This window comes from Oncorhynchus clarkii, chromosome 6, assembly GCF_045791955.1.
Source record: "Oncorhynchus clarkii lewisi isolate Uvic-CL-2024 chromosome 6, UVic_Ocla_1.0, whole genome shotgun sequence".
Taxonomy (NCBI): Eukaryota; Metazoa; Chordata; class Actinopteri; order Salmoniformes; family Salmonidae; genus Oncorhynchus; species Oncorhynchus clarkii.
In genome coordinates, this window is record NC_092152.1 from 66,941,698 (window position 1) to 66,959,865 (window position 18,168).

General features: G+C 38.5%; 2 protein-coding genes and 1 pseudogene across 5 annotated transcripts in view; 2 read left to right on the forward strand and 1 right to left on the reverse strand.

The window, feature by feature from the left end:
- The first annotated feature begins 1,654 nt into the window (after positions 1-1,654).
- Positions 1,655-9,565, forward strand: LOC139412184 (meiosis-specific nuclear structural 1). The gene is made up of 10 exons (XM_071159002.1): positions 1,655-1,806; positions 3,790-4,014; positions 4,130-4,257; positions 4,738-4,840; positions 4,947-5,176; positions 5,278-5,494; positions 5,633-5,740; positions 5,826-6,083; positions 6,254-6,379; positions 6,478-9,565. Exons 1-10 carry the CDS (start codon positions 1,729-1,731, stop codon positions 6,586-6,588), a joined length of 1,584 nt encoding a protein of 527 aa, XP_071015103.1. The 5' UTR covers positions 1,655-1,728; the 3' UTR covers positions 6,589-9,565.
- On the reverse strand, positions 7,013-13,211 carry LOC139412185 (testis-expressed protein 9-like; annotated as a pseudogene).
- A 1,904-nt stretch (positions 13,212-15,115) lies between these two features.
- The window catches only part of LOC139411483 (DNA-binding protein RFX7-like), a 39,283-nt gene continuing 36,230 nt past the window's right edge, over positions 15,116-18,168 (forward strand). For 2 of the 4 annotated variants that reach the window (XM_071157916.1, XM_071157918.1), the window contains exon 1: positions 15,200-15,552. In XM_071157916.1, coding sequence (XP_071014017.1) covers positions 15,419-15,552 — 134 coding nt within the window. In that variant the 5' untranslated portion in view covers positions 15,200-15,418. Of the gene's footprint in view, positions 15,553-18,168 lie in introns of all 4 variants that reach the window. The other 2 variants (XM_071157915.1, XM_071157917.1) reach the window with 2 other exon arrangements.

An 18,168-nucleotide genomic window follows, 5' to 3' on the forward strand; every position in this document is an offset into this window, starting at 1 on the left:
GGAAAAAAAATTGCCTTTGGATCACCTGAATTGAAGTGATATCACGGCCCCATCATTTTTCAGGCTTCAAGGAGATATACCTTCAGAAAGTATACCCCTTGACGTATTCCTCATTTGTTTATTTTACACCCTGAATTCAAAATGGATTAAATAAATAATCTCACACAATACCCCATAATGACAAAGTGAAAACATGTTTTTAGATTTTTTTTGTAATGTGTTAAATGGAATACAGAAATATCTAATTCACCCCCCTGAGTCAATACTTTGTAGAAGCACATTTGGCAGCGATTACAGCTGAGTCTCTAAGCTTTACCACACCTGGATTGTGCAACAGTTGCCCATTTATTTTCTAAATTCTTCCAGCTCTGTAAAATTGGTTGTTAATCAATGCTAGACAACCAATTTCAGGTCTTGCCATAGATTTTCAAGTAGATTTAAGTCAGAACTGTTAACTCAGCCACTCAGGAACATTCACTCTCTTGGTAAGCAACCCCAGTGTAAATGTGGCTTTGTGTTTAATATTATTGTCCTGCTGAAAGGTGAATGCATCTCCTAGTGTCTGGTGGAAAGCAGACTGAAGCAGGGTTTCCTCTAAGATTTTGCCTGTGTTTAGCTCCATTGTGTTAATTTTTTTATCCTGAAAAGGACAAGGGAGTTTAACGATTACAAGCAATTCTTGAAAATATGGAGAGTGGTACTCAGTAATGTGTTGTATTAGATTTGCCCCAAACATAACTTTCGTCCTGAATACAGTGTTAATTGCTTTACCACATGTTTTGCAGTATTACTTTAGTGCCTTGTTGCAAAATAGGATGCATGTTTCTTTTCACACTGTCAGTTAGGTTAGTATTGTAGAGTAACTACAATGTTGCTGATCTATCCTCAGTTTTCTCAGGGACCTTACAGATAATTGTATGTGTGTGGGGTACAGAGATAAGGTAGTAATTAAAAAAGCATGTTTAAACATTATTATTGCACACAGAGTGAGTCCATGCAATTTATTATGTGACTTGTGAAGCATATTTTTACTCCTGAGCTTTAGTCTTGCCATAACAAAGGGATTGAATACTTATTGACTTTACATTTTTTAATTAATTTGTAGAAATTTCGAAAAACATCATTCCACTTTGATATGTGTGTAGGCCAGTGACGACAAAATCGAAATGTAATCTATTTTACATTTAGGCTGCAACAACAACATTTGGAAAAATTCAAGGAATGTGAATACTTTAAGACATTGTAATATAATACTGTCCACAGCATCGATCAGAAGGGTACATTATGTATTATACACCGAAGGGTAAATTCTAACTTGTTATATACCAGTAATCTGAAATCAAGCCATATCATCCTTAAGGACCTGCCAATTGAATACTTTTCTAAAATAATTTGCAGGACCGGCGTAATCCTATTATTAATGTCCATCTTTTTAAAATTAAACTACAAAATACATAGATATCCATTGTACAAACTATATTGTATTTATTTTGGAGGGGATGTCAGCATGGGTGAGAATTGGGACTTGTGTGTGGGTGATGTCTGACGTTTGTGAACAATTGTGTCAATAACTTAACTGATTCTGCGCAGTACCTGTAACGTTACCTTAGGGAAGACGGGAGGACCAAACGGACTTTTTAACCAATTACATTCGAGTTTATTGTTAGGCACAAAAGGCGCGATGTTACCAAGACGACTGGAAGCAAAACAAATGGAGCAAAGTGGTAGATGAAGAAGATTATTACATTTCTGCCTGGTAAAACATACAAATCAACGAGAGGCTTGCAACAGCTCCACGCAATGATGGTAAATTACTTGGCTGTAGATTGTTTTATTGTGTTTTCCATGAAAATGATCTAGCTATTCGATGGTTAACGTCGTTAGCTAACGTCAGCTAGCTGAGAACCAACCAACTTTTAGTTAATTTACCTAGCTCCTGAACTTCAAACTTGTTTGCGTCGGGGACCAAATTTGTTATAGACCCATCAGAATACCAGAACACAACTTCTACTTAAAGTGCGATTAAAAAAAAGATAGGATACAAGCAGTTGTACTATTACTGCAGTGCACGGCCGGACTAACCAAGTCTCGGTCACCGGGAAATAACATTTAAGGCTCTCTTGGCATCAGATAAAATGTTGCCGTTTAAGTACATGTCCTGCAATTCTACACATTTTGCCTTGGGGCAGAGATAATATTTCACCGTTTTAAAGCTTAAATTACAGTGCATTATGTTCAAAACAACATTTGAGGAATACAAGAAGAATCCAGTTGAACACATTGATCATTGATGGAGCACTGTGGATACTATATCCCTGTGCCTCCCAGGAACATGTGCATCTGGAACCTCTTAAGGATTTGACCCTTTTTCCCCTTCAATTTTCGCCAAAAATGACATACCCAAATCTAACTGCATGTAGCTCAGGACATGAAGCAAGGATATGTATATTACTAATACCATTTGAAAGGAAATACTTTGAAGTTTGTGGAAATTTGAAATTAATGTAGGAGAATACAACACATTAGATCTGGTAAAAGATAATGCATCTTTTTTTTTCTTTTTTTCCCCCCCCCATCATCTTTGATGGAATTTAGATGTTGGCCACCAGGTGGCAGCAGTGTATGCATAGTTTCCGATTGATCCAGTGGAGCATTGCAATACTAGACAGTATTTTGTATCAAGTCTGCCGAATTGGTCAATTGATACATTTTGAAGTACATAACTATAGAGAACATACATTTTGTATTACCATATCATTTTTGTAAGTTTACACACTCCCAGGAATGTCATACATGATGAATCATTAGCTTATACACTAACTTTCACACATCTAGATTGCAGGGTGGGTGTTGAGACAGCAGGGGTTTAAACTTCAAATTGTCAAACCAGTTCCTACATTTGAATATTAACATTGATTTTATCAAACAAAACTATGCTAGATTTTATCTCTGGGACCCTTAGGATGACAAATCAGAGCAAGATTACTGAATGTAACTACATTATTTACCACAGAGGTGAATGTATCAAACCAGTTGCTGTGATAAAAGCTGTTGTTGTGCACTCCTCAAACAATAGCATGGTATTTTTTCACTGTAATATAGCTACTGTAAATTGGACAGTGCAGTTAAATTAACATGAATTTAAGTGTTCTGCACATATAAGACATGTCTATGTCCTGGGAAGTTTGCTGTAACTTACACCGTCATGCTAAACACATTAGCACTTGTTCGCTCAACAGTCCCGGTATAGGGACACCGATCCCGTAGAGGATTAAGAGCATCAATAGCGATTCATGATAGTACATTGTATTGCACCCTCTAAACTTACACAGATTCCTTGTATAAAATTGGTTAATTATGTTGGCGCTAGCAATATTCATAAAAAAAAAGGATAAATTGTAATAATAATATTTTGATCTGGTCCACAGACCCCACTTTGAAAACCCCTGACCTAGCTGTTAGTGCTAAGTAAGCCAGGCTGGCTAGCTAGCTAGCTTGAGTGGTACTCAAGTTTATTTATCTTTTATTATAACCACTGGCGGCAGCGCAGCCTAGTGGTTAGAGCGTTGGACTAGTAACCGAAAGGTTACAAGTTTGAATCTCCAAACTGACACGGTATAAATTTGTCGTTCTGCCCCTGAACAAGGCAGTTAACCCATTGTTCCTAGGCCGTCATTGAAAATAAGAATTTGTTCTTAACTGACTTGCCTAGTTAAATAAAGGTTTTATAAAAAAAATGTATTTGCTTGATACATTGACCAAAATGAACTAATGCGGTCTTTCCTCAAGGCTTCAATGAGCCAGTGGCGCAACATGAAGCACAGTCAGCAGCAGAGGGTGATCTCGGAATTTCGACGGCAGGAGGAGCAACGAGAAGACCAGACAAAACGCATCACTAAGGACAGACAAATGCAAGCCAATCTAATGAGTGAGGAGAGACTTGAAAATAAGCGATACCTACGCAAGGTGCAAGACGAGCTGCACGAAAGCCAAATTGAGGATGCTCTCATCAAGGTAACGCTTTCACACAGTATTCATGAAAAGCACCTGCTTAAACGACAACGAGGCTTCATCTGTGTCAGGGAAACTGGTCCTAAAAGTAATTGCTTGCTTCATCTGACTCTTACAGGCAGAGGAGGTGAGAATATACAAGGAAAAGCAACTGCAACAAGAGGAGAGAATGGCACAAGAACTGGCCCGCATCAGCTATGAAAAGCTTAGAGATGAAAAAATGAGGCAATATATAAAAGAGAACAGGTAAGTCCCAACATGAGGGGCTTGGCAGAGATTGACATTAAGGGTTGCCCTCCTATTGCCTGGGTCAAGTGAACTGAGCAGTTGCACCATTGGGCAACTGCAACGAATTCCAGTAGCCTAAAGCTGAAAGACAATCAATTTATGGCAGTTGGGCAAGTTGAGCCTGCTCTGAGATTTTTTTTTTTTTACTGATAACCAAAATACCACAAATTTCTGTATTGATCTTTCTGATTCCTCCTCTATGTGTAGAGGAAAGGCAGGCAATATATGGAACTGCTGCATGTAAATAGCTAATTTACATTTTCAGGCAAGTGATCATAATCTTCGGTCAACCCAAAAATACTCTTGACTTGCCCGATGGGAAAGTGCCTTTCAGGCTTTAATAAAAATCCTAGGGTTAGTGTATCAACAATAATCTGTCCATAGTTGTTGCAGGATGGATGTTTTATGTTGCTGTTAATGTTTCCTTTTTCATTTTAGTGTTGAACTCCGTGAGTTGGAGGGGCAGCTCAAGTCTGCATACCTAAACCGGGAGAGGGCCGCACAGATTGCTGAAAAGGAGTCTATGAGATATGAGACAGTGGTAAGTTCATAATGTCCTTTCCCAGGGTAGAAGAGATATTTGAGACTTGAACCAAAACACTTGTTGGTTGTGCTTTTTGTGAATCCATATTTTTCTCTGACATTAGCGTCAGGAGGCTGATATTGCTCGTAAGATGAAGAGCGAGCATGAGCGGGCCTCTATGGAGCAGGAGAAGCAAGAACATAAGCGCTACGAGGAGGTGGTGCAGTACCAGCAGGAGCTGGAACAGCAGCTGGAGGAGAAAGAGCACAAGAGACAGGAGGCTTATGAGGAGTTCCTCAAGGAGAAACTCATGGTTGACGAAATCGTCAGGAAGATCTATGAGGAGGATCAAATGTGAGTGGGCAGTGGCAGTCTGTTTTCACAATTTGGTTAAGTTTCCTGCCTGATCAAGTAATCAGTATATAATGAAATCAAATTACCTTTCTTATTTTCAGGGAGAGGCAGTTAAGACTGGAAAAGATAACAGCCACTCAAAGGTACATAGAGGAGTTCAAGAGCCAGCAGACTGAGTGGAGACTGATGGAGCGGGAGAAGATGGAGGCTGAGAACAGACGCATCCTGGAATTTGCCAGTTACCAGCAGCATAAGGAAAAGAGCAGAATGGAGAAAGTCAGAGAACGAGAGCAGGCAAAAGAACATCTTCACCAGATGGTAAGAGGGAGAAAAGTCACAATTTGCGAAACTTTTGGCTATATTCATAGTTAAGAATATGTTCGTCTTTTTTCTGTGGACAAAGTGAGAAATTATTAATACATTATTGATGGCTATTGAGGAATGTCTTTCTTCTAGCTCACTGAGAAGATTGAAATGGAGAGGCAGCAGCGTGACGAGATGGAGCGTGTTCGTGAAGAGCTTTGTCTGGAGGAGCAAGCCGAGGCTGCAAGGCAGAAACAAATCGTAAGCAAGCATTTCCACATTTTATAATTTCCTAAATTTCCAAACTGCCTTTAGAGGGTTCAACCCTTTTTAAATGGGTTAACAGGAAGATATGGAGAAGAGAATCAGACAGAGGCTGGAGTTGCAGCAGACCTGCCAAGAGCAAATAGCCTTCAAGGAAATGCGGAGGCAGGCTGAGAAGGTGGAGGAGGAGGCCTTCAGGCAGATGATGATGGCCAAGTTTGCTGAGGACGACCGCATAGAGCAGATGAATGCCCAGAAACGTCGCATGAAGCAGCTTGAGCACAAGAGGGCTGTGGAGAAACTGCTGGAGGACAGGAGACAGCAGTACCTGGCTGACAAGGTACAGTATATTGCTCTTATCATGAACACTTATGCACTCTTTACCAACATCAAAGTGGTGCTATTGTAACTGAAGCTTTTCTGTTTAACACTGTTTTGTCTGCCTCAGAGGTAGTCTGTAGGTACCTTAAGGAACATTTGTTGAATGTAAGTTTGATCTCTCTTCCCAAGGAACGTGAGGCTGAAGAAAGAGCAATGGAACAGGAGAGGGAGACACTGCGTCGACAGATCATTGAGGAGGAAAGGCAAAGCCTTCTCAAACTCCATGCCACAAAACTTCTGGGCTATCTACCTAAGGTAAGGGAGAGGAGGTTGTCTTAGTTTTTAGTTCAACTGCAAGTGTTGCTCCAGGAATATCCCACTTTTGCAACTGACTGTTATTTTCAAATGTTAAGGGCATATTCCGGGAAGATGACCTTGAACACTTTGATGAGGACTTCAGAAGCAATTTCCAAAAGCGACAGGCTGACATCTTTAATGAAGAGGGCTGGGGAGATGATGAATAACCACTTTCTATACTACACCACTAGATGGCATTATTGGGTAGATGCTGTCTAGTGTGTTTTTTGTGTGTATCAAATGGTGGATTTCTTATGGCGATGGTGTACTCAAAAATGTATTAAGTTGCAAAGACTCATTTGTATCCCACTAGCTGCATATCACCACACCTTAAATCCTATCATGGAGGTGCAGCAATTTTCAGTTGAAGTCACTTGGTAATAAACAAAAACTACACCATTTCCTTTATTAGGTGATAATGCAACTACAGTTTAAAATGATTTAACCCATTATTGTAATAAAATGCTAAACTTTTAAAATACAACTGCATTACAAATATATTCTGTATAAAAGGACACATAATCAATGTTGTTGCTAACCATAAGAATACATTCAAGGCAAGCAGGATTACATACATTTTTCAGTATTGCTTTATGATTTCCCCCAGTCAAGAGCTTTCATGAATCCCTCTTCTGTAAATGACAACATCTTGGCAGCTTCTAAATGCATCTGCTCAAGCAAGAGGAAAAATATGTCAGTTGGATAAGGAGAAATATCAATAATGATACTGCCTTGTAACAATTACTTGCATTTAATATGAGGACTTACTTTTTGCCTTTTCAGTGTATCAATCAGTTTGAGCTGTTTTTTACAACCCACTATCAGTTCAGCTTTTTTCTTTTCCAGCTTCTTGTTTTTGGCTTTTAATGTTTCTATTTTTTTTATGCTCCTGGTCTGCTGTGTCCTTTTGGAAAGGATAGACATAAAGCAGGTTTATTTAACCTGGGTTATACAACAAGTGACAGAAGCCAAACTTGAATACCAAAATCTAAACTATACTAATAGCATAGCACTATCTATCAATACAATTTAGTGTAAATGATTGATGTGATCACTAAATGCACTGATAGGTGGTTTAATTTATCTTGCTCATCTGCTTGAGCTTGGTCAGTTGTGTCTTGGACCTCTCAACTTCCTCCAAGCCTCTGTTCAGTCTTACCTCTATGGCACTGTGATTGGTTGCTGCCTGTTTTTGTGCTCTCTTCAAACCCCCGATTTCCTTTGTTAAACACGCACGGGAGCAAGCTAAATCAGTAAAAGCATTTTGTGTAACGTTTTTATAGCGCACCAACACACATTTTCAAAAGCACTGTAATGATAATGGTAATATTTGGTTAGATAGCTACAAAAACTGACTGTCATCACATGTACTTATTAACGTTATATTTCAGAAATTAAATGTGAATAGTTATAAATTAAACAGATAATTGTTGTGACTAAGCAATAGGAAGCCATCAACCATTCATTCTTCTTTTCTTTGGGAGTGGACATACACTAAGTGTACAAAACATTAGGAACACCTGCTCTTTCCATGTCAAACTGACCAGGTTCCATGCTTTTGTTCAATCTTTACTAACAACATGTCACTGGCTTTGAGTAAGGCTCAACACAATACTCGTCAGCTACTAAAGTGATTGAAATGACTGCAACACTTAAAGAGCTGCAGTTAGTTTCAGAATGGGTAGCAAGGAATAAGATAGACCTAAATATTTCCAAAACTAAAAGCATTGTATTTGGGACAAATCATTCACTAAACCTCAACTACGTCTCGTAATGAATAATGTGGAAATTGAGCAGATTGAGGTGACTAAACTGCTTGGAGTAACCCTGGATTGTAAACTGTCATGGTCAACATATTGATACAACAGTAGCTAAGATGGGGAGAAGTCTGTCCATAATAAAGCGTTGCTCTGCCTTCTTAACAACACTATCAACAAGGAAGGTCCAACAGGTCCTAGATTCGTCGCACCCAGACTACTGTTCAGTAGTGTGGTGTCATGACGTTGGCCTGTTGGGGGAGTTTTATGACCCCCATAAAACCTTTTCTCTCTACTTTATAGAGTTGACTCTTGTAAAGAATTTGTAACAGAGTCTGGTAACATTGAAAGGTGGGAAACGGAACCATATTTCGGTAATCCAACCAGTTGAAAACATGTGTTCGTACTTAATGAATATTATCTCAGATCAGTTGTTGTCTGAGCTATTACTACTAATGACAGGATGACATAAACTATCTTGGAAAGTCGATACATTGTAGTTATCAGATTCACATGGAATTGTTGTGCAATTTAAATGTTTAAATATGAAACTATTTGTGAAAAGATTAAATGTAATTTTAGCTTCTTAAATGAGAGAACGGTTTGTCATAGAGAAACTCTGCTCACTCACCCAAGTGAACAGACTTTGGTTGTAAACTATGAAACACGCCCTTCTTTCACCACTATATAAACCTGTTGACAAAAATTCTACTTGCTGTTCCGAGGACGTGAGGACGACGGTCTTAGGTTAAAATGGCTCAGATAATAACCTAACGAAATTAGCATCGTGTTCAATGTGAAGGTGACGATCGACACACCGAAAGGATGAATTTCAACTATACCAGCCAGAATATAGCACGAGCTTAAAAGTATGGCTTGGTATGAACTTTGAACTCTTATTCACTCCAGAAGTGATACCTCCTAGCCGTTGAGTTAGCAGCAGCCGCTGTAAACGTGGGCTAGGAAAGGACGAACGACGTATTCAATCTAACACACACAACGATACTACAACATATCCAGCTTACCACCAGAGCCATTCTTCAGAGGACAAGAGATCCCTGCTGGGCAACCCGGCCTTCCATCTACGACCAACCTATTGAAGCGCAGCTCAGAGTAAATATTTATTGCATTTTCCTTTTACCAAATGGGTGGTTATTTAGAATGCATAAGATTCTGTATTTACGATAGCATAGCTTCTCCCTTTTGTTACTCAGTCTTCCCGCTCTTTCATTCAAAACCCAAACCCCTTTCTTTGTGTAACCAGCCGTCATATCTGTTCCGTCCACTAGGGACATTTTATTTTATGACATAATTTGTAATCAATGTATGATCCATTCTGGGTAGATGTAATTCTGTGATTATTTAGTAAATAAATAATTAAACCAAATGTTGTATTGCTGATTCAACTTGTTAGCCAGGGTTTGTGAAGATAACCAAGAATTTACAACTTTCAGATGAGACTGAATAAGGCGACGATTAAATATTGACTGCTATTGAGGTAAAAGATTACCAGGTCTTTAAGAGTTTATTCGGAAGATAACAGCTCTATAAACATTATTTCGTGGTGCCCCGACTTTCTAGTTAATTACATTTACATGGTTATCTTAATCAGGTAATATTAATTACAGAGAAAAGATTTTATAAAATAGCATGTCATATCACTTAATCCGGCATAGCCATAGACACCACAGTGGTCAGGTGCCACAAAGAGGGAGTTGGGAAAAATTGCAATTGGCTCAGAACAGGGCAGCACAACTGTCCCTTAAAAGTACACGGAGAGCTAACATTAATGACATGCATCTCAATCTCATGGCTCAAAGTGGAATAGAGATTAACTTCATCATTACTTGTTTTTGTAAGAGGTGTTGACAAGCTCAATATACAGAGCTGTCTGTTTAAAATACTAGCACAGCTCGGACACTCATGCCATCAGAGGTCTCTTCACAGTCCCAAAGTCTAGAACAAACTATGGGAGGCGCACAGAATTACATAGAGCTATGACTACATGGAACTCTATTCCACATCAGGTAACTGATGCAAGCAGTAGAATATGATTTAAAAAGCAGGTAAAAATACACCTTATGGAACAACAGGGACTGTGAAGAGACACAGAAAGGTACAGACACATTGTGATATTGAACATTTTGTGTATATGTGGTGGTGTAGGGATTTTTTATTTACCTTTATTTTAACTAGGCAAGTCAGTTAAGAACAAATTCTTATTTTCAATGACGGACAAGGAACAGTGGGTTAACTGCCTTGTTCAGGGGCAGAACAACATTTTTACTTTGTCAGCTCGGGGATTCAATCGTGCAACCTTTCGGTGACTAGTCCAATACTCTAACCACTAGGCTACCTGCAGCCCCAATTTATATTTATATGTTGTACTGTTTAATCTTTAGCTCATTCAGTACAAACAAAGTTCACTGTTTAATATGTAATGTGGGATTTCTCTGAATTCAAAATATATCTGTCATATGAGCGCCGTACTATCGCCAGCTGCAGGAAAGGTTCACCTTACAGGCTGACCATGTTAATGAGGCCATACCAGGCATTCCCCTGCTGAGAGGTTGATTTCATCCTTTATTAACAACCTTGTCTAAGCTGTATAATGTCCCCCTCCCCATTCAGCAATAAGACATTAACAGCTATCTCAACTGCTGTCTATACACATCTAGGTTTCTCTCAGTCACTGTTCATGGACTTTCATGGTTACAATAGGTGCTGTTTAATATTATCAAATGACTAACTAGAAAGATAATCAATGTAATAACTGTTTTATCCTCGACACCCACCTTCTGTAGAGCAGTTACTTGTTGCTGGAGCCCATCACCTTTTCTGTTTGACTCCTCCGCTAAAGCTCTGTGTTTCTCTATCTGGGTTTGCTGAATGTTGTGGTCTTCTGTAGTCCTGCTCGAGCCTCCTCGACCTCCTTTATGTTGGTGCTTAAACTACTGTTTGCATAATCCTAGAATAAATACATGTTTTATTCTTGTTTCAATGTTACATTTTACTCAAAAATATAACTAATTTCCATCCCTCATATTTCTATCATTACTTTTATGTTGCACTCATATGACAGCCGGTTAAATTCTTCTTGCTTTACACAAAGTTTTGCTTTGAGAAAACGGATCTGTGCATCTGAAACACAGCACACCAAAAAAAGTATACTATAGTTACATAAAGAATTATATCATTTTTAGGATATGCGAGAAGCTCGATGAACTAAGGCTGAAACAATTGATATTCTGGAACTCTGATAAATAACTTGTTTTTTTGTAATGAATGTTTTTGAAAATAACCATTCTTGTGCTCCAGATGTGATATTGTAAATTTGTGAGAAAGCCACAGAAAGTGTAATAAATTAAATCAGAATTCACCTGATCCCATCTCATCACCAACACAGCGCATGATGTCTTCCATAAGATTGACATGAGTATCTCCATCATCCAGCTTCCCCTCAATGTCTACATATTGTTTTAGCCAAGGAAAAATCCACACAATCTTTAAGAACTGCAACATCATCAACTGCAGATGTCTTTGTTGTTTTGAAATAAAGTAACAAATAAACAAAATACAACTCAAACAAAAAGTTGAAAAAGTCATAACAAACATAAGGAACTGAATATCAACAACGCTGGACACTCATTAAGCCATTACCTTTCACAATCTTCCAATGTTTCCAATAGATATTTGTGCAAACATTTGTGACAAGGATAACATTCTTACTGTCTTTTTCTCTGGTATCCAGGTCTGTTTTGTGAATTGGATTTTGATGTGACCCTTTTCTTTGTCATTACCTGAGCAATGGAAATATGACTTAGGGAGAATTTCAATTGGATTTCCTTAATTCCTCGCCTCCTCAAAACCCATTGAATGAGAAAGTCAGAAGTCCCGCCCCTCTGACCTTCCCATCCAATGGGGTTTGAAATGGGGTTTGAAGAGGACGTGCGGAATCAAGGAAATACAATTGAAATTCTCCCCCAGTTTTACTAACTGATTACATTACCTTTGTGTCTCTGAGATGTTACATTTTACGTATCAAACTGAATTGAATACTGCACCTTAGAAGTGGGCTTCATAACTGAAGATTCCAGCATGTTCACATTCCTAAAGACAAATACATTTGTATTATAGGCAGTTCTCATATATTCTTATCCAGTCTACTACACTGAAATTATATATGTTTTGAGCAATGCAATATTTTATTACCTGAAATCCTCCTCATCCTCAATGTCAACATCAAGGTGGAAAGAGATTGACTTTGACAATACTTAATTTTGGTCACTCTGAAAAAAATAAAGAAAAAACAATCAGGACAAAAAGTTTAAATAAAACAAATATGTCTAAAAATGAATGTTTTATGTTGTTCTGAAGTGTGTCAATTGTCCAGGTAGCTATCTTAAACCACTTACCATAACCTGTTCCGCTTGCCTTACTAGTTTGGCTGTTTTTGCCTCCAGCTCTGCATTTATGGAACTCATATGATACAGTTTACAGTTTACATTGACTCAACAGATGTTTGGGAAAGGAACTTCACTTGTATTCCTCCTCTTTAGCAAGTAGGTCTATCGTGGATGGTTTCTTTGAGGGGACAGAGGCTGGACGTCTCACAGATCTTCCTCCTTGAGACCTTTCTGCCTTGGATGACATGAGTCTTTTGGGCTAAATAAACAAATGTAGTAAGTTAGGTAGCTCATTAAAAATATAGTAGTTGTTGGTTCTTTTAGCCAACAGGCATATAACATTTCAAAGGAACAACGCTTTCATTGAAAGTCAGACAGCGTATAATAAATATAACGTTACAGTTTTAACTAGCATGCTAACTATCTAGCTAGCAGTTAACGTTAGCTAACTTAGATCTTAAACAGCGGTATAGCTAGGACACATAAAGGTGGCTATAGCTAGTTATTTCTTCTTGTATTTAACTTGTGAATGGGTATGTTCATGTTTTTTTAGCAGTATAATACTGTAATTAGCTAGTTGTTTGAAACAATACATTGACTCACCGCATGCATTCTTCTTACAGACATTTTGTGGTGCTGAATCTGGCGGGTGGCTTTGCGGTTGCATAGCAACAAGTCGTGGTCAAATGTTTTTCTCGGCTGTGCGACAAGGCGAAGGAACACGCACATTTGCTGTGCTCGCTGTTTTCCATAATGTTGAATTTGATACGTTTAAGAAAAAGATTATGTTAGGGCCCATTGTGGACCAATGAACACATTCATTTGAGTTGTTTGCTAAACATGAAATGTGCAAATGTGTAGGGGGACAGCCCTTACTTAGGCTAACAGATTCGCTGCACGTCTACACATGGAGCATAATGCCATTATAGATATATTAATTTGTTCACCACTGATTGCAAATAATTGCATTTAAATTAAATAGACATTTCAAAATGTTATTTTACAAACTCATTGGATTATTGAAGACCACGTCCATAGTACTGATCATTCATGCATTTTTACTGTAGGCACACAGTACTTGGCTGGTCACTTTTTGGCTGCTCACCACGGTCATGTAAAAACAACCCCAAAAAAGCACGTTATTCTTCATTCGTGCAGTCTGCGCTACCGATGCCTGACAGCAGCAGCAGGAGCAGCATAACATTACCGTTCTCCCAGCAGTAGGATATTATGCTGGTAGAACGATCGTGCATTTCTTTCTTCAAAATAAGAGTTACCATGCTACATGCTGAACTGTGAATTTATATTTTTTTTATGCATTTTGTATTTATACCATCATTTCTTTTGAACATTTACAAAAATACTGGTATGTTGAAAGCTTTTATGTAGGCTATATTTAAATGAATGCACTTTTAATCAAATACAAATATTTGTTATTGGAATTATTCAATAGATAGTCTGCAAAACTTACATGGGTATCTTGTTTCAGAGTAATGGTGACTCCTTACTCCACCCAGTCCTTTCACTGCAGCTCAATATACGGGGATACTTATTGGCTTGTAGAGATAACTTTTATACCTGTCTCAGCTAAAGTGGGGTGGGAAATACTGAGAAGGGTGTAGTTTTGGAGGTGGACTGTGTCACATGGCCTGCTGCAGGCTTTTCACTCCTCCCCTACATAGGCCCCAATGCAATATACTGTAATGGACTGTACATGGGATACATATTGGCTTGTAGAGAACGAGAACAGGAAAAAAACTTTGTGGAAAAAAATTATAATAATCAAGGCTACGTTGTCCATTAATAAAGGACTAGTAATGAAATATTATTCTGATTTTTCAGTGCTGCAGCACCCCTACTTCCTGTGTATGTACAACACAGTCCCACTCCAAAACTAACCATATTTGGTTAGTGTAACAGTACTCTTCTTGCGTTGTGTACAATCAGTCATCGACACGGAACTCCAACATGTAGCACCAGTCATGTAGATTTATTCTGATAGGAACGGCACAAAATTGCACGTCATGCAATGCACGTCTCACCATCCAACTCTGCACTCACGCACGCTGGTTTGGTGCTTGTTCACTGGGCTAGTTACCAAAATAATACAATTACAATATACAATATAATATCTTTAACAATGTACCTGATAGGAACGGCACAAAATTGCACGTCATGCAATGCACGTCTCACCATCCAACTCTGCACTCACGCAGAGTGCTGGTGCTTGTTCACTGGGACGATTCTAGCTGGAACATCCCCCTCGTAAGCAAGCTACGCAAACCAGCCAATAAGATGCCATGTTGACTAGGTGAAGGCAAGACAAACTACACCGTGCTACACCGTCCCCATCCAAACCTACACATATGTGGTTAGTAGAGACAAAAAACATGTTAAAAGTAAATATCTTTTGATTTAGTTATCCACATTGCAATATTTTGAAATGCAGGCTTTTATTTAGAAGGGTTCAATGTGACGTCATCGTTCGTCCTGCTGGCAGAATACTAGTCAGCGTCACAAACACTTCCACCACTAGTGTTTGCAAACGCACGGGTCGCCACAAGGCTGCGACGGAATCTTGGGGAAAGCCTGCATTTTGTATTCCTCTGTACTTGTGATTATTTTTTTTAAACATGTCTGTGCATGGTGTTCGAAATTAACCGTCTAACAATGTTTTCCCGGCACCGTTTCTACCCTGGAACTGAGGCCACGTATATCGCAAATGAGAACGAGTGGGTCGGTAATGTACAGTAGGAAAATAACTGCTATCTCGAGGTCCAAGTTGAGGCCTGCATGTTAAAGATCCCTTTCCTCCCATCCTGAATCTCATCGTGATGACTGAGGATCAACAACAACATGATCAGCTCCCGAAGCTGGGCTCTGGAATAAGCACCTTACCATCCCTAGTTCCTGGACTGCAAGGGACTGAGGCCAATGCGTTGCAGCTCAAAATAAAGAATTCCATCTGGTAAGGACGACCATTAGCTAGCATTGTGCTACTTCGATTGCTAGCCAGATAGTTAGCTTAGTTAACTTACATTAGTTCAGCCAGCTCCACATGTTTTGACACTATAGTGTGGCTACCTCTAGCTAGCTAGCCCAGATATTTAATTAGCCAGCTCATTACTAACTAGCAGCAACTGAGTGTTGCCTCCTTCGCCCTCATTTTCATCAACGTAAACATACATGTCAACATTTGTGATTGGCGTTGACAATAATACTTTTTTTTATACAGTTTTTCGTGAATTTCTTGGTACCAAGAGCTAATATTGTCTACTATAAGTTATTTTATATAAATTGTTTTTGTTATGGAATAGCGCGTGGACACATTCATTCCATTAGCAGCAAGCTATCGCTGCCTTTTCGTGGTGGTGGACAGGTCTCGACTAAAGGGTCAAAATGGGTGAATATTAACAACCCGAGTGTTGCAAGAAACCTCGCGGTTAGTTAGCTGGACCCACTGAGGTGTGTATATATGACCTGGACGTGTGCTTTGTGCATGGTTTCGGTATCCTCATTAGTGCACGCACTCTAGTCAATTTGCGTATTTTCGGGAAAACAGAATAGTATGTAGTTAGTACGCTTACGCGCGTTATAACGAGGTTAGTTTACGGGAGAAAGCCAGTGGTGCACGCCTGCACTAACTGGGTTGAAAACCACCATTTTTTTTTTTTTTTGCATGTCTCGACATGTATTTCAAATCCATGGCGGTATAAATGGCTATGGTAATAATAGCACAGCCTGCCCTACACCTTACCATATCTTGATACATAATCAATGACCTGCATGTTGTGTCAGTACAAACCTGAAAAATATTATTTGGCTACGTTCAACATTAATCTCTTCACAGATCTGTAGATAAATATGGTTGCACTCATACCCCAGTCAACTTACATAATTAAATGTTAAATTTACACACTGAATAATATGGGGATTTTACTTTTATGCATGTTTCACCTGTTGCCTTATCCTTTGGTTTCATATAGATACTCCATACATGAATTATGAAGTATCATAAGGATCCATAATATGCTAATAGATGTGGTTTGCATTTTGCGTTTGAAAAGTTGTTGACAGATGTTTATCATAATCAGACTTAATGTTCATGGTATAACTTATACCACCGCATTATGTGGTGCACAATCATTCAGAACCGACTTGTGATTTGTCTTGGTTTCAATGACTTGTGATTTGTCTTGGTTTCAATATTGTGTAAATAGTTTTAGATTATATACAGTGACATATCAGGAACTGAAGAACATGGATGGTTCTCTGTGGAATTACAACATTGGGAAAGTCATGACTGGCACTTTTTTTAATCTAATGGGCATCATATGAAAAATATAGAACCACTTAGGTAACATGTAACCATAGCCTAGTCATAAATTGCAAAATGCCACCACCTAGGCGTATGTTAATAATATCAGAAAATACGCTACAGTATATTTGTTGATTCTCAGCACAGTAATCTGCTGTAAGGCCAGTGTCCCCCAGTGCTACCCCCAAACCAGTGTGAAGGAATGCGGCTCTGGATTACATGGATCCATACGTGGGATATCACTTCCCTATTTTGATGGGCATAAGTTCCATCATCAATACATTGACTTGATGTTTTATGGTCAACATCAGACATTGTTATGGAATAGTGCAAATAGATTTAAAACATGGAAATAATTGTTTTGCTTCGTCCTTTTTTATTACAGGGGAACTGTTGGAACTCCCTTTATGAGATGACAACGAATGTAGTAGTATTTTGAAATACCATGGAAGATGCAGATTTTGTAATGGCCATTTCCATGTTAAAGGACCCATGAGCACCAACATGTGAAGTTTATAGGAGCACATCAAATGTGATGTCAAATGAAAATTCAGTCTATATATGTTTTTTAAATTAGGGCATATACATTTTTTTCAGCTATTTTCTATCTTAAATTTTGGAAAAAGCAAAGGCTTTGATTTCTGGTCAAACAAACGGGTCTTAGAAGACATGTTTTATTTTTATTGAACCTTTTATTTAACTAGGCAAGTCAGTCAAATTCTTATTCACATTGATGGCCTACCCCGGCCAAACCCTCCTCTAACCCGGACATCTGCCAAAAAAAGTCTTACAAGTTATTAGAATAACATTAAAACACAATATTGTTCAAGTTAAGACCCTTGCCAACTAATAGCAACATTTTATATTTAATATTGCTGAAGGAAAAAAGAAACCGCACACTGCTCTTGATAGTATCACCGATATTTAATAAGCTTACGTATCGGCCTCACGGCCTTCGTCAGAGCTTTTGTGAATTGTAACATTTTTTGACCCCTATGTAGACCTAGCCCCTCCCACATCCGTTCTACGCATCGAATGGGGTTGAAGGCAAAGAGAAAAACATAAGTGCTACCAAATATATCAATATGAATTTCATAAATATTACAAACGTGTATAAATAAGACTTATGAAACACGTCTCTAAAATCACAATGAGAACATAGCAAGTTTACATTAGTCATTGGGTACATCATACGAAAAACAGAGAAATCTTAAATAGGCACATAATTCATGTTCAAATTCTCAACATAACATACATAGGCATTTC

Excerpts from the sequence above, each read along its gene's own strand:
- LOC139412184 (XM_071159002.1), top strand. The coding sequence starts at position 1,729 with ATGAAGAAGATTATTACATTTCTGCCTGGTAAAACATACAAATCAACG. Across the intron at positions 4,258-4,737 it reads CAATATATAAAAGAGAACAG|TGTTGAACTCCGTGAGTTGG; the intron begins GTAAGTCCCAAC and ends TTTTCATTTTAG. Across the intron at positions 6,380-6,477 it reads TTCTGGGCTATCTACCTAAG|GGCATATTCCGGGAAGATGA; the intron begins GTAAGGGAGAGG and ends TCAAATGTTAAG.